Source organism: Eleutherodactylus coqui, chromosome 11 (genome assembly GCF_035609145.1).
Source record: "Eleutherodactylus coqui strain aEleCoq1 chromosome 11, aEleCoq1.hap1, whole genome shotgun sequence".
NCBI classification, from domain to species: Eukaryota; Metazoa; Chordata; class Amphibia; order Anura; family Eleutherodactylidae; genus Eleutherodactylus; species Eleutherodactylus coqui.
Window position 1 is genome coordinate 139,429,197 of NC_089847.1, and position 18,117 is coordinate 139,447,313.

General features: G+C 49.4%; 1 protein-coding gene across 4 annotated transcripts in view; it reads right to left on the minus strand.

The window, feature by feature from the left end:
* Positions 1-8,214: 8,214 nt before the first annotated feature.
* TUB (TUB bipartite transcription factor) overlaps positions 8,215-18,117 on the minus strand; it is a 176,629-nt gene continuing 166,726 nt past the window's right edge. For all 4 annotated transcript variants that reach the window (XM_066583677.1, XM_066583674.1, XM_066583675.1 and 1 more), the window contains 8 exons: positions 17,593-17,760; positions 12,962-13,083; positions 11,884-12,075; positions 10,889-11,001; positions 10,701-10,815; positions 9,848-9,946; positions 9,605-9,776; positions 8,215-8,629 (listed from right to left, as the gene is read on the minus strand). In XM_066583677.1, coding sequence (XP_066439774.1) covers positions 8,496-8,629; positions 9,605-9,776; positions 9,848-9,946; positions 10,701-10,815; positions 10,889-11,001; positions 11,884-12,075; positions 12,962-13,083; positions 17,593-17,760 — 1,115 coding nt within the window. In that variant the 3' untranslated portion in view covers positions 8,215-8,495. The remainder of the gene's footprint in view (positions 8,630-9,604; positions 9,777-9,847; positions 9,947-10,700; positions 10,816-10,888; positions 11,002-11,883; positions 12,076-12,961; positions 13,084-17,592; positions 17,761-18,117) is intronic.

Below are 18,117 nucleotides of genomic sequence, written 5' to 3' on the forward strand. Positions count from 1 at the left end.
GAAAGAGCGACGCCCGTGTAAACGGCTGGTATTTTCATGCAAGTTTTGGGCGTCTCGCAAAACACAAAACTCACGCAAGAATATCTGCTGTGGAAATACAGCCCGAGGCTCATTCCATGTGGGGGAGCGCAATATTGGACCGCGAAACTCATCAAAAACGCCTCGCATCGCCCCAGAGAAGTAGCGATCCTCCAGCGCGGCCTTCAGCAATGTTTTCAGTAGGAAGCCTCGCATCACACTGGCGGGCGCCTCGTGCCATGAGATGCTTTTTCCACCCCTATTAAAAACAATGAAACGCCCGAAAAAACGCCCAAGAGAGGACGGCGGCGATTTTTTTTCCAGCACCAAAATGCGGGAAAACAATCAGTCGTGTGTGTGAATTGGGTTCACCTTCGTTCGCGGTTTGTGCGTCTCGCAGCGCACAAATCTCACGGGATTCTCTTGGCCTCATTCATGGAACGCACATTGTTCAAAAAATCGTTGGATTGGGCAAATGTAAAGAATAACCTTTAGTGCAGACGCGGCCAACGATTGGACGGCCAACGAGAATTCATTCGCTTCCTGCGTGTTTGATGCAGATATGAACTCGTTCGCACTTCGTTGCGTGTAAACAGCGATTGTTTAGTCGCTCAAATTCACTGCTACAGCGAGCGAACGGAATGCAAGATTTATCCAAACAAGTGAACGCTGTCATCGCTCGTGCCAACTATTAACCGCTCCGTGTAAAAGGAACCAAAGTCGGCTGTTTCTACGGTTACCGCCATTGGATTCCGAGGCATTTTATATGTTTTTACACTTTTATTGACAACTTAAGTTTCGTATCACCGACTCCATATTCACAGCGCCGGCCCCCGAGGCTTCTGCACTCGCCTGCCATGCTGGATACCCTTCCTAATCAGTGCTGGGATGAGATCGGGGGAGTTTCCAGCCACGGACCCAGAATGTGTTCACCGAGCCTCTCAGTTTTGCCTTGTGACACGGAGACCATCATGCTGGAAGAAGCCTCGTTCTTCACCAAACTGCTGCAGGACGGCCGGGACAACCAGAGCCAGCATGGGATTGTACCAAACAAGTCATGCCAGACAGAATCACCGACTGGGTTGATCAGGGAGATGCGGAGGATATAGTATATCTGGACCTTATTAAAGCATTTGACAAAGTATCTCATACCAGACTTATTGGAATATTGACCAAATCTGGGATTGACAAGGCAACTGTTAGGTGGATTCACAACTGGCTGAGTGATCGGACTCAAAGAGTGGTCATAAATGGCTGCACATCCAAGTGTGAGAATGTATCAAGTGGGACCACAAGGCTCTGTCCTGGGCCCAGTGTGGGTCAACATTGTTATAAATGATCTGGAGGAGGGAATTGTGGGAAACTGATCAAATTTGCCGAAGACACAAAGCTAGGAGGGATAGCTAACACTAGTGAAGAGAGAGAGGATTCACAAAGATCTAGAAAAGCTTGCACAGTGGTCGGCGACTAACAGAATGATATTTAACAAGGAGAAATGCAAAGTCCTACATCTGGGCAAGAAAAATGAAGAAAGCACATAGAGAATGGGAGGAATTGGGCTAAGGAGCAGCACATGTGAAAAAGACTGGGGTATACTAATAGATCATAGACTGAACATGAGTCAACAATGTGATGCAGCAGCCAAAAAGGCAAACACAATTCTGGGATGTATTAAGAGAAGCATAGAGTCTAGATCACGTGAGGTCATTATCCCCTCTACTCTTCCTTAGTCAGACCTCATCTGGAATACTGGGTCCAGTTCTGGGCACCCCACTTTATAAAAGACATCAACAAACTGAGCATGTTCAGAGAAGAGTTACCAAGATGGTGAGCGGTCTGCAAATCATGTCCTATGAGGAACGGTTAAAGGATCTGGGAATGTTTAGCAGAAGAGAAGGCTGAGAGGAGACTTAATAGCTGTCTACAAATATCTGAAGGACTGTCACAGTGCAGAGGGATCAGCCCTATTCTCATCTGTACAAGGAAAGACTAGAAGCAATGGGATGAAACTGAAAGGGAGGAGACACAGATTAGATATTAGACAGTGAGGGGGATCAATGAGTGGAACAGGTTGCCACAGGAGGTGGGGAGTTCTCCTTCAATGGAAGACTTCAGGGGCCGGACAGACATCTGTCTGGGATGATTTAGTGAATCTGAGCAGAGGGTCGGACCCAATGACCCTGGACGTCCCTTCCAACTCTCCCATCCTATGATTCTATGAGGTTTAGATCCCATTCTTTATTCATGGCAGTGGTCTTACGCTGTGGGTGAGCCCCCTTCCCTGGATGAGGAGCCCCCACATAAATGGTCTCAGGATGCGTTACTGTTGGCCTCACACAGGACTCATGGCAGCACTCACCTTCTCTTCCCCAGACAATCAATCTTCCAGATGTCCCAAACAGTCCGATGGAGCTTCATCAGAGAAAATAGCTTTCTGCCAGTCCTTGCAGTCCCATCCCTGTACTTCCTGCAGAATGCCAGTTTGAAACAAGGGACCCTAAGGTGGTATGGGGGCCCTTACTAGGTTTGGGGCGTAGGGGTCTTACCGAAAGTGCCAGGGCCAGTACATCCAGGTGTCAGCTAGGCTGGACTCACCAGGATTGTGTGTATTGTGGACAGTTTTAGGCACTGGTACTCAAGAAGATTTATCAGAGGTCAGTACAGAGATCTCACCCATCATCTATTATACCCAGGACTGTAACAAGGGGGCGCTCTAATAACTATGTATAGATATATCAGGGGTCAGTACAGAGATCTCTCCATCATCTATTACACTCAGGACTGTAACAAGAGGGCGCTCTAATAACTATGTATAATATATCAGGGGTCAGTACAGAGATCTCTCCCATCATCTATTATACCCAGGACTGTAACAAGGGGGCGCTCTAATAACTATGTATAGATATATCAGGGATCAGTACAGAGATCTCACCCATCATCTATTATACCCAGGACTGTAACAAGTAGGCGCTCTAATAACTATGTATAGATATATCAGGGGTCAGTACAGAGATCTCTCCCATCATCTATTACACTCAGGACTGTAACAAGGGGGCGCTCTAATAACTATGTATAGATATATCAGGGGTCAGTACAGAGATCTTTCCCATCATCTATTATACCCAGGACAGTAACAAGGGGGCGCTCTAATATCTATGTATAATATATAAGGGGTCAGTACAGAGATCTCTCCCATCTATTATACCCGGGACTGTAACAAGGGGGCGCTCTAATAACTATGTATAGATATATCAGGGGTCAGTACAGAGATCTCTCTATCATCTGTTATACCCAGGACTGTAACAAGGGGGCGCTCTAATAACTATGTATAGATATATCAGGGGTCAGTACAGAGATCTCTCTATCATCTATTATACCCAGGACTGTAACAAGGGGGCGCTCTTATAACTATGTGTAGATATATCAAGGACAGTACAGAGATCTCTCCCCTTATCTATTATACCCAGGACTGTAACAAGGGGGCGCTCTAATAACTATGTATAGATATATCAAGGACAGTACAGAGATCTCTCCCACCATCTATTATACCCAGGACTGTAACAAGGGGGCGCTCTAATAACTATGTATAGATATATCAAGGACAGTACAGAGATCTCTCCCATCATCTATTATACCCAGGACTGTAACAAGGGGGCGCTCTAATAACTATGTATAATATATCAGCGGTCAGTACAGAGATCTCTACCATCATCTATTATACCCAGGACTGTAACAAGGGGGCGCTCTAATAACTATGTATAGATATATCAGAGGTCAGTACAGAGATCTCTCCCATCATCTATTATACCCAGGACTGTAACAAGGGGGCGCTCTAATGACTATGTATAATATATCAGGGGTCAGTACAGAGATCTCTCCCATCATCTATTATACCCAGGACTGTAACAAGGGGGCGCTCTAATGACTATGTATAATATATCAGGGGTCAGTACAGAGATCTGTCCCACCATCTATTTATACCCAGGACTGTAACAAGGGGGCGCTCTAATAACTACGTATAGATATATCAGGGGTCAGTACAGAGATCTCTCTATCATCTGTTATACCCAGGACTGTAACAAGGGGGCGCTCTAATGACTATGTATAGATATATCAGGGGTCAGTACAGAGATCTCTCCCATCATCTATTATACCCAGGACTGTAACAAGGGGGCGCTCTAATAACTATGTATAGATATATCAGGGGTCAGTACAGAGATCTCTCCCATCATCTATTATACCCAGGACTGTAACAAGGGGGCGCTCTAATAACTATGTATAATATATCAGGGAGCAGTACAGAGATCTCTCCCATCATCTATTATACCCAGGACTGTAACAAGGGGGTGCTCTAATAACTATGTATAATATATCAGGGGTCAGTGCAGAGATCTCTCCAATCATCTATTATACCCAGAACTGTAACAAGGGGGCGCTCTAATAACTATGTATAATATATCAGCGGTCAGTACAGAGATCTCTCCCATCATCTATTATACCCAGGACTGTAACAAGGGGGTGCTCTAATAACTACGTATAATGTATCAGGGGTCAGTACAGAGATCTCTCCCATCACCTATTATACCCAAGACTGTAACAAGGGGGCGCTCTAATAACTACGTATAGATATATCAGGGGTCAGTACAGAGATCTCTCTATCATCTGTTATACCCAGGACTGTAACAAGGGGGCGCTCTAATGACTATGTATAATATATCAGGACTCTACATCTAGAGGAAAGAAGATTTCTACATGATATAGAAGGGGGTTCTTTACTGTAAGAGCAGTGAGACTGTGGACCTCTCTCCTGAGGATGCGGTGATGGTTATATAAGGCCTCATGTCCACGGCAAAGTAACATTTAAATTCCGCAGCGTGATCCGCGCCCCATAGGGATGCATTGGACACCCGCAGGTAGTCAAATACCTGCGGATGTCATTTTCCCCTGAGGCGTGGATTGCGTGTGCGGGAAAACACCTGCGGCGTGCTCCATTTTCGTGCCGGTCTCCCGCGTGGACAGCTTATTGAGGCCTATGGAAGCTGCCCGGACCCGCGGCACACCCGCAGCTGAATTTCTGCTCTCCGGCGCGAGACAGCAGGAGTTTAAAAAAAGAAGAAAGAAGATCCGGCCGCGGCGAAGGGCAGATCCGCAGCGTCCGGACAGGTAAGTGATTCTTCTTTTTAGGCCTCATGTCCGCGGAAAGGGAGAGACCCGCTGCGGGATTCTGCATGGAGGTTCTGCGGCGGGCCTGATTTTCCCCGTGGACACGAGGCCTCACAGTTTGTGGACATCGTCCTCGCGGGTTACAATATCACATGTTGTGTCGCTGATCACGCAGGGCGGTCGGTGACCGGGGATGGTTCTGATTGTCAGAATTGAGGCAGGAAGGAATGATTTTCCCTTAAATGCGGGAGCTCAGCTTGTACCTCAGGCTTCCCGCGATGTCGGGCCGTGCTATGTCCTCGCAGATGTCAGGCATTTATGTGTCACTGCAGGGAAGCAGCGATTATCGGTAAACCTCTCCGCTCATATAAATGACCCCATTGAAAAGAAGGGGGTTCATAATTGTGTAAGATCTGCACTATTGGGCTTTTTTTTTCCTTCCTCTGGATCAACATTGGGGGTAACAGGCTGACCTGGGTGGACGGGGGGGCTTCTTTCGGCCTTACATACTATGTTACTATGTAACTGATACATTGTAGCAAATAGCCCAGGAGAGAAATTTGTGCTGCTTCTTCTCCCTTGGATGGTGGAGCCCCCCAGACTGCCCCCTCGGTCAGCTGAAGTTTCGTTACATTTTCGCCCTCGGAGATCATTCTTTTGGCTCATTCTATACAAACATATCACCCTGAGATCGGTGATTTCACTGACCCAATTGCTGGGTGACTCTTGTGGTCACATGACCTGGGGGGGGGGGAATAATCACAGACGAGCGGCACCAGATAGCTTCTTTTAATATATAATACACTTCCAAAATAGTCGTCGTCCTTTTTACAGATGCCAAAAAAGTTTGCGTAAATTAAAGGCGACTGTGCGTCTGTCAAGGCCCCCGGTCAGTGAAGGGTTAACAACAGAAGTCAGAATACAGAACGTTATTATCATCACGAGAATAGCGGCTCGTTAGTGGAAACACGGAAAGGAAAACGAGAAAGAAGAAGAAACAGTAAGAAAGTGTTAGCTGGGGGCGGGGCTAACCACAGGGAGCTCCTCCCACAATCCTGCAAAATGCGCCCAATGAAATACAATGGATTGGACTGAATTCTGCCCGTCGGGACCCCAACGCGCCGTCTACAGACCCCCGGCCCATCCTGCCCTGTGCCTCTACAACCGGCCTCTAGATGGCAGAACATGTCTGGACGTCGCCTCTGCGGGACGAATGGGGTACAACTCAGGCAAACGAAACCCAAGAATACGCGGAGGAGACGGACGGAACGTGACGGGGCAGAAAATCAGCTAAAAGGTTGTCACAGCGACAGGAGCCGGACCCCCGCTCTGTGCGGCCCCCCAAGGCTTCACTCATCTCTACTACTGTGTGCAGGAAGGAAAGTGACAGCCGGATCCACAAAATGATGTCCAGGAGCGCTGGCGGCGTTCTGCGTTGTGGCGTTCTGCGTTGTGGCGGAATTGGTCTGACCTGATAGCAGAGCTCTTAAAGGGGTTGTGCCATGCTTGAAAGCTATCACCTCTCCACAGGACGTCCACAGGGTAGAGATAACATGCTGATCATGGGGGACCGAGGGCTGAGACCCCGCCGATCCCAAGTTCAAGACTCCGGCACGGCCTGACCGTACACCGCTGGCCTCACGTCAGGACAGGGGGGCCCCGCTCTTCAGATCACTAGGTTTCCCACCAATCAGCAAGTCATCCCCCAACGTGCCGCTTGGAGATAACCTTCAGTCATGGCAAAAATCATTATTGTCAAGATCTCTGCTTGCTGTCAGTGGGACATGGTTTACATTCACACAGTGGAGTTTGTTGCAATGTATCACATTAACTACTGAAGGATTGTCCTCTCCTCTCCGGCGGTTTGGTACAATGTATCGGTGCAGGTTGGATCCGCAGTGTGCGCCGTCTGCACTGTAACAAGCCAGCAGCGGCGGGAGCCAGGCTCAATAGTTGAATGGAAGTAATGCTCCCATTCACTGAAAGCAAGCAGTGATCTTGAAAGCAATGAACCACAAAGGGGCAAATTTATGTATAGCAGCATTTTATACACCCCGCTTAGGGCTGAAACACACGACCGTGAAAATCGCGCCACCAAAGCGTGACGTAGCGAAACCAGTGAGAGAAGATCGGACGCGACTTATTTTTAAGCTTTTTTTTTACCGGCGCAATAGCCCGAGACTTAAAAAAAAGAACCTTTCACTGGTTGTGCGCAAATGTGTCTGTTGTGGCGAGCGTATTTGTGCAAGCGCCGTGTGACGCGCCCATACGTGGGGGAAATGCGGAAGGTTCTAGAGCAAAATCTGCAGCATTTTTGCATCAACATTCTCTGTTGCAGAACGCCTGCGCTAATTCCGTGGCTTCAGACGGACGGTCACCGCGGATTCGCCATGAAGTCTGCCTCCAAAAATCACGCCAATCACGTGTCAAAAACTGCGTCAGAAAGACGCCGATTGGAATGCAGTTTTTTTTAGGAGGAATTCAAACGTAAAATCCTGCCGTAAGTAATGATGGCGCCAAAGCTGAAGTCAGCGCCAGCCGCCAGCTCTGGTGGACCTCAGTCCTGGCATACGTTGGGCCCAGCAGCCCGCCTCCTACAAACAGAAGTGTCCAGGCCGGAGTAAAATGCCAAAAGTCGCACAAGATTCCATGAGCAAAAATGTACGACTTCTGTAAAACCGCGCCAAAGTCTATAAAAACGCTGTGGAACATTTCCCCCTCATACGTGATTGCACTTTACAGAAGAGCGGACACCGGCCCTTTAAATGACAGAAGGTGATAGCGACCTAAGTTGTGACATCCTTGTTTTCCGTGTTTTTGGCGGAGTTTCCCTCTGTTTCGTCCCTTGTGCTTCCGCAGACAAATCAGTATGGCGACAGCGTGTTAGCGACGGATCCAGAGGCTCGCGTGTTAGTAAAATACAAAGCAAAACGTCCTCTGCGTGCCGCGGTCAGTGGGGCCCTCAGCGCTGCTCAGTAGACCGGGGCCGGCGGCGCCCCCCGACCGCCCCTCCCCCCACCGCCGCCTCCGTAAGAACAGATACAAAAATAAAATTACAATTTCCACAATCGTAGAAACAGAATTCGTGAGCGAAGAAGGAAAGTTGTACAAGACGCATTCTCTCCGGCCGCGGGCGGCCTCACGCCTATTTACAAAACGACTTCTCGCCGACACCGCGGCCTCACTGCTCTCCACCCATGGCGACAAAACAGAAGATACGGAGTGCGGCTCGGATCTGTCCAGCCCATAAGACAGGGAGTGTAAGACACAGGTGGGCGGCCGGAGCGCGGCCACGGAGACTCTGGGCGTTGCGATTACTCGCAGGCGAGTTTACTGTCGAAGCTGGAGAGCGCTATGGCGAAGGCCTGCAGGGCGCACATGGGGTAGTTGTAGTCCATCGTGAACACGTCTTCTGCAACGCGGCCAAACTGCATGACGATGTAATCCGCTGCAAGACAAGAAAAGATGGTGGCCGAGTAAGCGATGTGGGCGACGTTATGGGGGTCTCACATCACCTTCTACAGCTGCTGCTCCAGTCACATCCAGAGCTGCACTCACAAATCTGCTGGTTTCCTCAGGCTGCAGGACCTCTCACCTCACTGCTGCCCCCTGTTGGTTTACAGCTCTGTGGGGGATGCAGCGTTCATATCAGGCAATGTGCCATACTCTGCTGCAGATAAGTATTTCCCACAATGCTTTGCACCAGCCTGCAGTGCATCATGGGGCTGCAGCCATATGATTAAAGGTGGGCTTTTCAGAATAGTTGTCATTATTGTAGACATAATGGTGCAAAATAGTGTCTGCAGCTCTAAATGTGACTGGAGTAGAAGACAGAATGTAACAGAACAGTGAATGCAGCTCTAGAGGTGACTGGAGTAGAAGACATGATGTAACAGTAGAATAGTGGTCTGCAGATTTGGATGTGACTGGAGTAGAAGACAGAATGTAACAGTAGAATAGTGTTAGCAGCTCTAAATGTGACTGGAGTAGAAGACAGAATGTGATAGAACAGTGAATGCAGCTCTAGAGGTGACTGGAGTAGAAGACAGGATGTAACAGTAGAATATTGTTAGCAGCTTTGGATGTGACTGGAGTAGAAGACAGAATGTAACAGTAGAATAGTGTTAGCAGCTCTAAATATGACTGGAGTAGAAGACAGAATGCAGCTCTAGAGGTGACTGAAATAGAAGACGGGATGTAACAGTAGACTAGTGTCTGCAGCTCTGGATGTGACTGGAGTAGAATACATGATGTAACAGTAAAATAGTGTCTGCAGCTCTGGATGTGACTGGAGTAGAATACATGATGCAACAGTAAAATAGTGTCTGCAGCTCTGGATGTGACTGGAGTAGAATTCATGATGTAACAGTAAAATAGTGTCTGCAGCTCTGGATGTGACTGGAGCAGACACAATGTAACTTACGATCATTGTCATGTATAATTTGGAAATTCTTGACGGACGCCTGTGTCACCCGTCCGTGGAAGTTCAGGACGTAGGACTGGGTGTCGTCGTTCCAGACGGGGGTCTTGTTGTGCAGCTCGATGACGCTCTCCGTGTTCTTGTTCTGCCACCGGGACAGCAGCGTTTCGTGCTCCTGCAACAAATTTCATAGTGAGAGGTTGGAGATTCGTGGTGGAAGTAACCGCTGAGCGGAGCGAGACTCACATTGCGGGGTCGGATGGAGACTCTCTCGTGGTCCATGTTCATCCCCGGGATGATGACGCTCATCTTCCGAGGACCCTTGAAGCCCAACACATTGGTTTCCTAAAGACCGAGGAAAGGCCAACAGTTATAAGAAGCGATGGGGAGCGTCCACAGCCTGGGAGACGAAGTCCCTCCTGTCACCTGCGGGTGGCGCTGTATGCACTGCTGTCTGCATGCAGGGATTCGTGGGGTAGTGCGGTACTACTAGGACCCATTGGGAGTGGATGGCGCTATTATCTGGGGACTGTAATTCACCAGCCCTGTGTGGCATTACAACGTGCCCGCTATATGCCAGCGGGTGGTCGTACGCAGTGCGGATCTCCGCTAATTTCAGGCTGCCACCCCGTCTTGGCATTGTTTAGTCCCGGGCAATCAGCGGAGATCCACCTGCAGTTGCGCCGCTCATCCGCAGCGTGTGCGGGCGCCCTGAATGTGGTCCCTCTGGGGGAGGGGAAACTAAACTCAGGGCGGCATTTCCAACAGCGGGTTTAGTAAAATGTGTGACCTTTTACACCAGCACCTGGCGTAAACGTTCGATAGACGGGCGCCTACGTTTCTATTTCCTCTCCTGATAAAATCAGCATCAGCACAAATGTCTTTGCTGCTAGTTTGTTACAATGTATCAGTGCAGGATGTTTATATAACAGACTGTGGAGACTGGATACATTGTAACAAATCCTCAGAGTCATCAGGATGAAGGCAGGAGGGGCTTTCAGTCTCTGGGTGTAATGAATGAATGTTTCCATTTACTGACAGCAAGCAGAGAGCTGCAGACCTTGTGGCTGTAGTTGGGCTCAGCCCGGCAGGCACTTACATAGCAGATGGCTGCGAGTTCCTGCCGTAGGTTGCTGGCTTCCAGGCTGGAGGTCGTCTTCCCCGGATTGACGCCATTATCGTAAACGGTGAACTTTGTGCCCATCAGGTTTGACCTGCAGCGATAATGTGATTACAGTCCGATACGCGACACCCATGTGACTTACAGCCGCCCCGCACTATCGTTACCGGAGTTTGCCGATGAAGCTTTCGCCTCCGCGGGACAGGTCGGTCGGATCTATGGAGATGAGGTAATTCGAGGTTTTACTCTTCTTCCGTTTTCTTCCAGCCAAAAGAAAAACCTGAAAAGATGAAAAAGTCACAACAAAAGCCGCGTCCCCCGAGATGCCCGCGGCGGGCTAAGAGGCGGCGTCCACATGGGACGGATTGGCTGCGCCCGCAACGGGAGGTCCGCAAGAAAAACGGCACCATTTAATGCAGAAGAGGTGAACCCCCCCCAATCCGCCGCAGTGATGAGCTGCGGGTTTAATATCTGAACTGCATGTCACTTCCTGCACGGGTTTCATGCGGATTTTACCGCAGCGCAGACGGGATTTTCACACGTCTTTCTCTGTGTGGCTTCCCTAGGAGGTAAGCTGACTTGCGACATCTGTCAGTGGGCCCTGTGGAGTCAATGCGCATGCGCCGATTGCAAGACTGCGGCACATGCGCAGTGAGGGGAACGCACAGCGTCTCCAGAGGATGGAGAGAGAACCCGGACCAGTCCTACAACACCCAGTGCCCAGCCGTCCCGGGTTGGAGATGCGGCCCGACTGCCAGATCCAACATGTAAGAAAAAACAAAAAATCCTTTCACTCATCCTCTCCCCTTCGCTCACCATCCCTTCTGCTATCACAGATCTCCCTCTGCAACCCCTGGCATCAGCATTGGCACAACTGAGGGCAGTGACTGGCTGTCAGGACTGAGGCCAGAAGAGATCCGTGGGATCACAAGGCCAGCGACCTGGGTGCACTATTACTACTGGGGCCACTATGGGGGGTCACGAATACGAATGTGGGGCAACTATGGGGGTCACTATTATTACTTTAGCCACAATGGGGGGCACTATTACTACTGAGGCCTATATGTGGGTCACTATTACTACTAGAGCCACTGACTTCCAGCCCGACCTGCGACGCACGCGGATGATGTCAGATACGTGGAAGTAGTTCAGTCATTTTGACCTTTTTACCATCCTCCCGCTCCAGGTGCAGATAGTAGGTGGGGTACATGCCGCGGTCCATGCCCTTCTTGTCCCTGGTGATCCGGCACTTGATGGTGACTCCCTGGGGAGCCGGCCGCATGGAAAACTCCTCCAGGTCCTCCACATCGATGGCGGGCTCGTTGGTGGCGGGGCTGGGGGCCGACGCCGTCTCCTGCACAGAGGTGATAGCGCTGGGTGAGCCCGTGACGTCTGCCATGCTCCCACCCCACATAGAGGGCATCTTTTCAAAAACCGCTGCGTCCGCAATGTGACTATTTATGCTGCAGAATTCAGCGCTTGACTTGCAAGGGTTAAAATCCGCAGCATTTCCACAATTATAAACGCAGCCAAATCCACACTATTTTGGCGCGGATTTGGCCACTGCAGATGCAGAGCGTATTTGTAGCGTTTTTTCCGCTTGCCTGCAGCAGACGCACGGAGGGCTCATTCACGTAGGCGAATGTATGAACTCTGCGTATTTACTGTCATTTTGTTGCGCTTGTTGATTTTTTGCGCAATAGAAAGCAGCCCTCAGTGACCGCGCAGGCATCTCGCACATTCCCTGCGCATCCCGTGATCACATTTAGACTTTATGGCCAATGTCAGTGCAGAATACGCACCAAAACCGGAGATGCTGCAGAATCCTGAGCCCTGTGAATGAGCCCCGGTGTGAAGGCTCCCCGAGGTCGTGCTCACTCGGCGGAATATTCCAGCAGAATCCACCCGTAAGACCCCGCGGAGATCCGTGGCCATGCCGTACATTTCTGGCACGGTTCTTGCCGCGGATCCGTTCGCAGATTTAGCCTTTTCAATAAGCAAAACCCGCGTGCGGAAAGAAGCGACCTGCCAATTCTTCATGCGGATTTTGCTCGCTGACCGGGCTAAATCTGCGATCGGATCCACAATAAGCGCTGCGGCGGAATAGCCACAAATTTCTGCAACAGTTTTACAAGCGGATTCCATGCAGTAAACTCCATGGTGGCGCCCATCGCGTGATATTCCAAGCAGCCAATCAGATGCGGGATGACAAGCGCGGAGCCCACGGGGTCGTCCCCCACCTTGTTGGACTTCTTGCTGGTGGCAGAGCCCGGCCTGGTGTTGCTGTTGAGCTGCGATGAGCTGGAGCTGTCCTCGTCCTCCTCATCCTCCTCTTCATCGAAGTTCATGCTGCTGGATATTCCTGCAAAACCAGAGACAATGAGCAGCAGGAGCCGCAGCCAGCGGGGGCAGCGGCCAGTGGAGGGGCGACCAGTGGCAGCCCGGGGGTCCGCGTCACTTCTTCTCAGGGGAGCAGGATGTGTCACCTCTCCTGTCTGTTTCAGTGCAGCTCTGGATTGTGCTGCCCTTCTGTTATTCCTCCTGGAAATTTCTGAATAAAGTGAAGATTGGATTTAACGGCTCCTCCTGTCAGCGGCGTGCCTCTGCACTGCCAGGCCGACTGGATAATGTTGGGCTGCATTGGGACCCCTCGTATCGGTAACACCCAATTGTCAATTTAATTGTGAATTTCCAGGAGGCATAACAGAGGAACAACAAGATGCTCCAGGAATGTTACATTGCTGGAATACAAGTATCTCCTCATTCATTTGGTCACATTGTAACACTTTCCAGGTTCTGCGGGACACTCCTGGATTTGGGAGGCTGTCCGACAATCCCAGGCGGCAGGAAGAAGGTCCCACCTCCTCCCCCACAAGCATTTCCCTCACCTGTAGTCCCAGCTGCTGTAACCAGTGTGACCCTGACTGCAGACGCTTGGTGGTCACATTGGCTACAGCAGCGGCGCCGCTGGGACTACGAGTGCGGTCCACCACGGGGGTCACTAATAATATGGAAACACGATGCCTGTTATATTATACACAACACCTCAGGAAAAGGAATCTGTACGAGAAAATATCCCTAAAAGGGAAAACCGCTCACAGGTGCGAACGCGGAGCGCGGGTATAGCCTGTACAAGAAGCGAGGAATGTGAGGGTAACAGAGAACAGCCTGGCCCCGCCCACTAATGAATAATTCATGAGCAAATGAAAAACTATTTAAAAACTCTCAGTATATGCAGATGAGAGCGATCGGAGGCGGCGAGTGCCGGGAAATCTAATGAGCCTCTCTGGAAAACGATCTGCACCCCTTTCACTGCCAGTGCGGATCTACCCCCTCGGTGGAAGCTGCCGAGGGGGAACGTCTCAATCTACCTGAGGAGGGATTAGAGCAGGATAACTCATTAGCATCAGTGACAGGAGGGGTTGTACAAGACATGAAGGAACATGAAAAGTCCGGGATGTCGGTGAGGAAGAACGTGTTCTGGTTGGTATAATGAGCAGCACCATCGGAAACAACCTTCAGTCATGCGCCAATTGTGGGCCGCCGAAGTATTGTTATATAAGCTGGAGAGGTCATAAATGGCTGCACATCCAAGTGGGAGAATGTACCAGGTGGGGGCCACAAGGCTCTGTCCGGGGCCCAGGGTTGGCCAACATTGTTATAAATGATCTGGAGGAGGGAATTGTGGGAAACTGATCAAATCTGCCGACGACACAAAGCTAGGAGGGATAGCTAACACTAGGGAAGAGAGAGAGGGTTCAAAAAGATCTAGAAAAGCTTGCACAGTGGTCGGCGACTAACAGAATGGGATTTAGGGTGCGTTCACATGAACATATATCGGCTCGGTTTTCGCGCCGAGCCGATATACGTCGTCCTCGTGTGCAGGGGGGGGGGGGAGGATGGAAGAGCCAGGAGCAGACACTGAGCTCCCGCCCCCTCTCTGCCTCCTCTCCGCCCTTCTGCACTATTTGCAATGAAGGAGGTGGGGGCGGGGCTAAGTTCCAAGAATTAGCCCCGCCCCTCACCCCCCTGCTAGGTTTGGGCAGGCTTTTTTTCTCCCTGGAGTGGTGCTGTGGTTGTGAAGGTCACCCTGCATCTGTGCTGAGGTGCATCCTGTACAACCTACTATTAACGAAGGGTCTCCAGAGGAAGGACGCCAAGAAAAGAGACCAAAACTGGTGGTAAAAGATATGCGGGCAGAACCCAGAATGCCCTAAGGGGGCGCCCCGCCAGCCACAAATCTACCATGAGGAGAGCGCTTCCCGTCATAGCTGTCAGACTGAATGTTTGTTTGTGACCCACTAGATCAGATCCACTAAATCAGCTCATCAATTCAGAAAGACAGAGATCTACTGGATCTACAGATCCCAAACGGTCCCACTGGGTTTACATGAAATATTAGAAGAAATGTCAATACTAATCAATGACAGATCCTCCTCTTATAGTGTAACCCTTTACTGGCCTGAAGGATTCCTATATATTGTTACTAATTAGATTAGAGTTTTAAACTCATTTTATTATGAAGTTTAGCCAATCCTATAAGATAGTGTTATTTAATAAACCTCACTGGACAATCTGATATATATCACTAGTTATACACGTATGTTGTGATCTTACACTCACTTATCGCATAGACTATATCTCCGTTATTATATGACTCTCTGCCTTTAATGATCTGATGTATATTTAATGATGATAGTAAATGTTTGTGGTATTAGTATATCAGCTAATGATGAATGTGATACATAACTGTGCGCTATATAAGGAATATCCCGCCATAGTAACGGCCATTTGTGTATGGATGAAGCCGGGAACGGGATGAATAGTGCAGGAGGAATCTCCCATATAGTAAATAGAGGTTATTATGAATGGATGTGTAATGAGGAAGAGAATGACGTAGAGCGTCACATGGATAGGAAATGACGCCAAGATGGCCCCGGCACTGGCGTGCATCGTGAGGAGCGTAAGTGGACTTTGAAATACTCAGGTAGATTGAGACGTTCCTCGTCGGCAGCTTCCACCAAGGGGGTAGATCCGCACTGGCAGTGAAAGGGTGCTCCGCCAGAAAGAGGTGCAGATCAGTTTCCAGAGAGTATTTTTTTGTTTTTCATTTCCTCATTATTTATTCATTAGTGGGCGGGGCCAGCATGTTGTTATCTCTTACCTTTTACATTACTTGCTTCTTGAATAGGCTGTATGCTATAACTAAGGCTTAGTTCTTTGCCGAATTGCGTATATCCCTGTTCGCACACGGGACCGTTTTTACCATCTGTGGATATATTCTAATAAATGTGTCGTGCTTCCACATTGTATTCCTGATAAACCTTCTTGGTGGCGTTCTCCACGCTCGCCCTTATTGGGGGTTGGCTGTTTGGCATAACGCTGTGGGTTAAGATTTTTGATGGGCTGTATTTTACCTTTATACTGTTTATATATGGTCACTGTTATTACTGGGGCTCTTAAGGGGGCATTATTATTACTGGGGCTCTCAAGGGGCTCACTGTTATTACTTGGGGTTTTAAAGGGGACACTATTATTACTGGGGCTCTAAAGGGGGTCACTATTGTTACTGGAGCTCTCAAGGGGCTCACTATTATTACTGGGGCTCTCAAGGGGGTCATCATTATTACTGAGGCTCTCAAAGGGGTCACTATTATTACTGGGGCTCTAAAGGGGGACACTATTATTACTGGGGCTCTAAAGGGGGTCACTATTGTTACTGGGGCTCTCAAGGAGGTCATTATTGTTACTGAGGCTCTCAAGAAGGTCAATATTATTACTGGGGCTTTCAAGGGGGCCACTTTTATTACTGGGGCTCTTGAGGGGGTCACTCTTATTACTAGGGCTCTCAAGGGGGACGCTATTATTACTGGCGCTCTCAAGGGGGTCACTATTAATACTAGGGCTCTCAAGGGGGCACTATTATTACTGGGGCTCTCAAAGGGGTCATTATTATTACTGGGGCTTTCAAAAGGGCTACTATTATTAATGGGGCTCTCAAGGGGACACTATTATTACTGGGGCTCTCAAGGGGGTCACTCTTATTACTCGGGCTCTTGAGAAGGTCACTCTTATTACTGGGGCTCTTGAGGGGGTTACAATCAACAGTGGGGCTACTAAAGGTGTTCACTATTACTATTGGGAATACTTTGGGCGTTCATGTTAATTCTGGGGCCACTATGGAGGACACTATTACTACTGGGCCAATGTTAGGGGGGCGCTCTTACTATTGGGTGTCGCTATTACTGCTGGGGCCACTTACCGGGATAACTATTACTACTGGGGTCAATATGGGGGTCACTATAAATTCTGAGGCCACTGTGTGAAACACTTATAACTGGAGCCACCATGGGAGTCACTACTTGGGCCATTATGGGGGACATTATTAATACTAAGGCTACTAGCAGGGTTCATTATTGGTACTGGAGCCCCAAAGCAGGTCAGTATTAATTCTGGGGCCACTTTAGGGTCATTTTTACTACTGGGACCACTATTAATTCTGAGGCCACTGAGGGGGACTCTGTTACTCCTGTGGTCATTATGGATGTCACTATTACTACTGGGGCCACTAATGGGGGGCACTATTACTACTGTGGCCATTAAGGGGGGTCACTGTTACTGTGAAGGGGTCACGAAAGGGCAATATTATAGGTTTCAGAGAGTGTGGCAGCTTTGCATTAAAAATTTGCTGTGTCACTACACTTGCGCCTCTTTTTGTTGTTCAGAGGTTGGGGGGGTAGCCCTTTTGCCAGAACCTAAGGCGGCAGAGATGTAAACACATGGTACTTGTGTCTTTCACATTCACCACTTCTTTCCTGTCACATTCAGGTCTCCTGAGGGCCACCTAGTCCTGATCTGCAGCAGAGCTCACCTTTCTTCTGCATGGTCACCCTCAGGTCCTGCTTGCTCTGCTGTTGGCCAGCGGCTGCTGTTTCGCCTTCGTCCTCCTCAAGGTTGGACTGGCCAACTGTTAATATCTGTATGTGGCTCCCAGTGTCCGAAGCCTCGTCTTGGAAAGCAGCGGCGGGGCCATCAATACCTGAGGAGGCAGATACCTAGCGGTGAGTGGGCACTGAGTGACCACCTGTGGACAAGCAGTGAGAATGGCCCCAAGATGAGAACCAGACTGAACATTTCCAACATGGCAGGGGAGCATCAGAAATCTTCGGGTGCCCTAATGTTCAGTCAGTTCCGGGGACCCCTGCTGTGCTCTTATGTGGCACAAGAGCCTTAAGAATCAGATGTTACCCTGTATGACATTATGTAACAAATACAGTATGTTGCAGAGATATAAAGAAGGCCCCGCCCACATGTACCTGGGATGCAAATGTGGCAGGTAACCTAACAGGAAATACTAGAGAATGACCCCCATGTGTTAGCAGAGTAAGGGGACTGT